This window comes from Caenorhabditis briggsae (assembly GCF_000004555.2).
Source record: "Caenorhabditis briggsae complete genome, chrI, whole genome shotgun sequence".
NCBI classification, from domain to species: Eukaryota; Metazoa; Nematoda; class Chromadorea; order Rhabditida; family Rhabditidae; genus Caenorhabditis; species Caenorhabditis briggsae.
The window spans coordinates 6,610,277-6,616,423 of NC_013489.2; the positions used below are offsets into that span (position 1 = coordinate 6,610,277).

At 37.1% G+C, this 6,147-nt stretch overlaps 1 protein-coding gene across 1 annotated transcript in view; it reads right to left on the reverse strand.

Moving 5' to 3' along the window:
• Positions 1 to 4,966, reverse strand: part of CBG20506 — a gene marked incomplete at both ends in the record, with an annotated part of 5,283 nt that extends 317 nt beyond the window's left edge. Inside the window, 5 exons of the mRNA XM_045236599.1 lie at positions 524 to 611; positions 692 to 849; positions 971 to 1,156; positions 1,666 to 1,828; positions 4,905 to 4,966. Of these exons, the coding sequence (XP_045097066.1) occupies positions 524 to 611; positions 692 to 849; positions 971 to 1,156; positions 1,666 to 1,828; positions 4,905 to 4,966 (657 nt within the window). The remainder of the gene's footprint in view (positions 1 to 523; positions 612 to 691; positions 850 to 970; positions 1,157 to 1,665; positions 1,829 to 4,904) is intronic.
• Between the last annotated feature and the right edge of the window lie 1,181 nt (positions 4,967 to 6,147).

Consider the following 6,147-nt stretch of genomic DNA (forward strand, 5'->3'; position numbering starts at 1 on the left):
TATCTCCGACAGGTAAAAAACGTTAAAAAACACTGTCGGCCACTTGAAAATAATGCTATCAGGCGCCGTGGCCTAGGTTTCTCCCTGCGCGGAAATTCAAATCCTCGTCCCTCGGCGGCACCTTTTTTGAATTTTTTTTCACTTTCAACGGCGTTTTTCGGGGATTTCGGATTTCTTCCGAATTTTTTCGCAATAATATTCGAAAAATAGATAACCTTTGAAACATTTTAGTACAAAAAAAATTTTGTTCGGATTCCCCCTTTAAGGTATCTCTGACAGGAACCGAGATAAACTAGCTTGAAGTTAAAAGTTAGAGAGCCTTCTATTACAGATTTTACGGTAGTTAAGTTTCAACCGATTTATTTCATTTTCTGTAGAAGTTATAAAAATGTGGTCTGCTGATAAAACATCGATAATGGTATGAGAAAAAAATTACAGTCGACAACTTTTTCATATTTTTTGCAGGAGCCGAGATAATTAAGCTCAAAGTTGACAGTTAATTCTATTCTTCTGAGAAACTCACTTCAGACGGCATTTCCACGAGACGAGTGATGGGATCCTGTAGAATTGCAGTGATGGATGCGTAAGCAATTCGTGCCATTTCCGGTGCCCTGAAAATTTTAAAAAGAATTTTAAAACCTCAAATTTCGTCTTATCGAAGCCAGACAGTTCCAGAGGCTCCTTGACTGACCTGATGATCAGAATTTTCCTCAAAACCATAGGATAATGATCCTGGAACAGACTGACGAGTGTGGTGAAAGACGAAGCGAACTGTTTGCATGAAAAGTGAGCGGAGGTGATGTTTTCCAAATCGAATACCAATGTCATTTGTTCAAACGGGCGGCCAGACTAAAAATTTCGGGAATTTCGAATTGTAGAACTTTTGATTTTAAAGGGTGGCGCACAAAATCACGGACTGATAAAAACGGGAATATGTAATACGGAAATTTTGAAATTTCGAGAAAATCACCTCCAAAGCTTTCTGCTCACAAAGTTTCATTCCTTTTTCAATTGCAGCCAATGAGAACTTGATATAATCCAACGATGCAACAGATCTCAACAGCCCTTCGACATCTACATTACCCAGCAAAGACATCAGAATTGGACGTCCTTCAGTATCACCCAGCAATCCATATCCACAATATTTTTCGAGGCACTGAAATTTTGAATTTTTGCCTACATAAAAAAAATCCTAGTCCTTCTGGTTCATCTCTGAGAATCTCATTTTATGATCTTTATGAACTGTGATCTATGATGAATCATCTATCTTGGAAAACAGGATTTATTAGATTTGTCATTGTTTTGAGAAGAAACTTTGAACCGCCGCTTTTATTAAAGTCTAGAAAAATCTAAAAGAATCTAGTTTTGATGTTTCGACCTACCGTATTAGCTTTAATAGATGCCCAACCTAACTTTGAGTCAACTTATCTCGATTCTTGTGAAAGATATCAAAAAGTTGTCAATTGATAAATTAACGATGATATTATGATGAATTATTTATCCGTTGACACATTTGATTTCATTTGTGGGAATCGAGATAATTGAGCTCAAAGTGCAGGGATTCTTTCAGAGTAAATACAGTATTCAATCGCTTTCACAAGCCAATCGAAAAATCCGAATATTCTGTTTCAATAGAGCAAATTTTTCAACAACAAAACAACCTACTTCTGGAGGTGTCCACTGATGAATTTTATCCAAATGCCATGCTGTTCGGAATGTGACATGTTTTCTTAGACTCTCTGCTGTTTCGTCAAATCGTCCACCTTTTGCACGAAGCCAACGAAGCACATATCCATCGTTGAGATTTTCGATTTGTGGCAGGATCGATCTGAAAAATTGTGATTCTTAAAAACTTGAAATTTTACATTTTTGTTCCTGGATTCTAGAATTTGGAGATTTTGAGATTGTTTAGAATCTCAAAAGATTCAAAAAAGTTCAGAATTCAATAATTCCCGGCAGTCAACTTTAAGCCCATATAACTCATTTCCTGTGAAATGTATACAGGATACGCCAAAATTATTGCAACCAAAGTTTAGTGCAAGCTGGTGGGCACTGTAGAAGTTTCGGACCAATTTATTTGTACATATTATTTTCAGCATGTCTTGATTACATTATTCCCAAATTTTCAAGTCTTTAGGTTGACTTTTACACGAATGGTGACTAGTTCTATACACCTATGGACCCTCTTCAAGGTGGCCAAGAGACGGGTGGGCCTAAGGAGCATCGGAAAAGCTCTCGGAATCGAACGAACAACCTAGTGGACAACCATCGAATGTTTCTAACAGTTGAATGCGATCAAGAACTGTCCAGATCTCAAACTTTTATTACCCTGGAGAGATGCAAGGTCGTCAGAGAATGAGTTTGTCAAAATTCGCACCGATTAATGAAAAACTGAGCCTGGAGTTTCAAATGAGCAGTAAGTCAGTCAGTACAATTGTCAAAAGAGACCTCGGGCTGACCCTATTTCATGTTCTGACATAGAACGCCGAGCCCTTATCAGAAAACCATCGAATTTTTTGCCCGAGATCTGAGCTAGCTAATAATCATGGTAGGATGGCCAATCGAGCTTCATATCCATAGACGTCATGGTTTTTGGTTAAAACCTCCGAATTCGATTTTTTGTAGATTTGGGGGAAATTTGGGGGAAATTCAGCAAAGAGTACTAATAGGAGGAAACTTTTTAGAGGTATGTTCTCTCGTGGACCAAATACTAATCTCGAAACCATGTTTGGACTGTTCCACGGTGTTTTGGTCTCACTCACAAGCCAAACATCGTTCAACCAGGGAGCGCGACCAAATTTTCAAGATTCGGTACGACTTCACCCATGTCACCCATGTCGCCGACATGATTTTGGTTGACTATTCCGCATATGGAATTTTTCAGTCGAGGGTCCCAGCACGTCCACATTCTCATTTGGAGACATTGCGAAAACGTTTGGACCCAGGACGGACCCAGTTATCCCCAAAACACCTCCGTGCCACAGTAGACGCGTTTCCGAAAAAACTCATGGATATAGTGATGACCAAAAACAATTGCATCAAACAAATTTGATAATCTCATTATTAGAAAGTATTCAGTAAACTATTGCCAAATTTCCAAGTCTATTCGAGTATTTTCAGAGAAGTTACAGCACTTTGAATGTGTTGCAATAATTTTGGCGCACCCTGTAAAAATCTGTCAACTAATAAATTTTTAATTATATTACCACAAACATTTTATCAATTGACAAACTTTTGATATCTTTCACAGAAATCGAGATAATTGAGCCCAAAGTTGGGTTGGCTTCTATTAAGCCAAATACAGCATCAGACATTTTACAGACTTTTTTTTCGACAGACACCAAGAACTTTGTGCTTTTTTATCTCTATTTTTATCTTTTTATCTAGACAACCATCCAACAATAAGAAAGTCACATTTCTTTTTCTTTTCCAGATTCCTCTTTCCAAAATGACCTTGTTCCTTTACAACAGAAGGGATTTTCCTCATTTGATCGGGAATAGATTTCTTAGGAAAAAAGATGATGTCATATTCTGGATAAGAAGAAGAAGGTGTTGTACATATTTAGATGACAAAATTGATAAAACGGGATTGGTTTCGAAAAGTTTCGAAATTAAAGTAAAACCTGTAATAGAAGGGCCCTTTTTAAACTTTGACCCAATTTATCGCGATTCCTGTGAAAGATATCAAAAATTTGTCAACTGATAAAATATTGTTGATAATATGATAAACATTTTATCAGTTGACACATTTTCGATATCTTACATGCAAATTGAGATAACTGAGCTCTAACCGGTAAATGGAATTTTGATTATCAACAAAAGGAGAACAAAGTTTCTAGCTTGATTGATTTTAATCAAATCAGAAAATGTGTGTATTGATCTCTTATCCAAATGATAAGGATTCTACAGGATTCTAGTGATTTTTCTTTTCAAAAATCCAGGTGCGTGATTAAAAAAATCGATGACTTGTTTTGAAATTGAAAGCGAAAAACGGAAAACGGATTTCGAAACGGATACTCAATGATATGGATCTTTTGAAGATTTCCTAGAAACGACGGTTCAAATAAGAGTCGAATAAATTGATGAGAAGACTGCAAAATCCATAATAATAAAACACAAAACTTAGTGAATCTTTGAAGAAAATCTGGAAACTAGATTTGGAGGAAAAGAAGTTTGTGTTTTGGTATTGATAGAAGTTTTTCTAAAAAGCAGAATTTCAAATATAAGTTGCAGAGAATTGAAATTCTGAAATTTTGAGATTCTGCGATTCTGATAATTTCACACTCCGAAGAGAGATTTTCTGAGATTTTGAAGTTCTGTCAACTTTGATCTCATATATCTTCCTGTAAAAGATATCAAAAGGTGGTCAACTAATAAAATATTAATTATAATATCAAAAACATGTTATTAATTGACCACTTTTTGATATCTTTCACAGAAACCGAGATAAATTAGCTCAAAGTTGAAAATTAGAGTGAATCATTTTATCAGAGTGTTTACGGTATTTCTTTTTGTAATTCTAGAAGTTAAACTTGTCTAGATTATAATGGGCTTATACAGTAAGAAAGTAAGAAGAAAACCAGCAATTTGCTGGGACCTTTTGCTGGAGTTTTCTAGGCCATGGCTTGTTCTCGTGGAGCTAGACGACCAGTCTAAGCGAGACCCACGCAGGGAGCTCCATGCGTCTTTAACTTTCGAGCTCGTAAACTTCTTGTCGTATACACCCACGAGAACAACTCATGGTCTAGAAAACTCTATCAAACGACCCCAGCAAATTGCTGGTTTTCTGCATAAGGAAAAACCAGCGATTTGCTGATTTGCTTCTCACTGAATAACCCCATAAGATTTCTACAAATTAAAAAAACTCCTGATGACTCTAAAAATAGAAAATGTCCTGTCTATACCTGAGATCGCGAATAGTTTGCTGTTCAATGGAGGTTGCAGCGGCCGTCGGCGACACCAACATTACTTGATTCGAATGAAAAGAAAGAAGACGAAGGCGAAGGCAATGGGGGTCTTTTCCTTCTCTCGAGAAAAAGAGGCGGATGGTTTCTAAAAGAGAAGCGACGACAGAAAATCTCCTCGATTTTCGTTATATTTTCCACAGTTACTGTAGTATTGCCTGTGTGTTGTGTAATATCTCCGCAAATCTTCCGTTTTCTCTCTTTCTTTTCTTCCCCCATCTGGCCTTCTTCTTCTTCTTCCACAGGCCTCCGATTCCTTTTCCTCTCCGATTGCAGATTTCGATCGTTTGAGAAAAAGTGGAGATGACCGGGAAAAATGGGGATGATGTGTCACATGTTTTTCGTGATTTTCGGTATAATTTGCCGTTGAAAATAGTTATGTTTATCCCGATTTCTGTCAGTTCGAAAAAAATTCGAAACATATTTTGTTTGAACTAATAACGTCGGGTTGTACAGACTCGTCCGTTGAAAGCTGAAAGTTTCTTATTCCCGAAATCAGCGAACTTTATCAATTTTCCAGGTTTTCAGAACCGTCTTTCCGACTCTTTACAGCATTCTTTACAGGGAAAAGTTCAGCTGCGTTTTTGATTTATCTTTTTTGCAAAAAAAAAAGATTGGGTGTCTATTGTTGATGAATGCGGTGCTTTAATCCGCGATTTCGCGAGTGGAAACGCTTGGAGGAAAGAAAACTCAGGAATTCGATGATGACTGGTGTTGATTGAGACCGAAAAATTTGCTCTCGACGGAACAACCTGCATAACCGAGCGAGTACCGAGATCAGGCATACATTCGGTATGGAATACGAATAGGAAAAAATAGATTGCCCATTTTTGTTGAAATCGCATGCGCAGACTGCAAATAGGCTTAAACTCGATTTTTTCAACTGAAAATACGACAAATCTCGCCTTTAAAAAACATTTGTTGAAGCACTCGGAGATAACAGTACAACAGTGACAATAAAAAATATATAAACAACAAGAAAAAAAAACATTTCGAATCGATCATGTGTCTCTCAATACCTAGAAAAAACCTCGTCCCTAATGGGGTTATTCATGTAGCGAAAATATGTATTGAAATGCATTTCCGCGCCTTCGAAATTCAATGCATGAGCGTCGCGAAATGTATTTCAAAGCATTTCGCGACATAACTGTAAATGCATTGAAATAAATCGCGTGGCGGGATA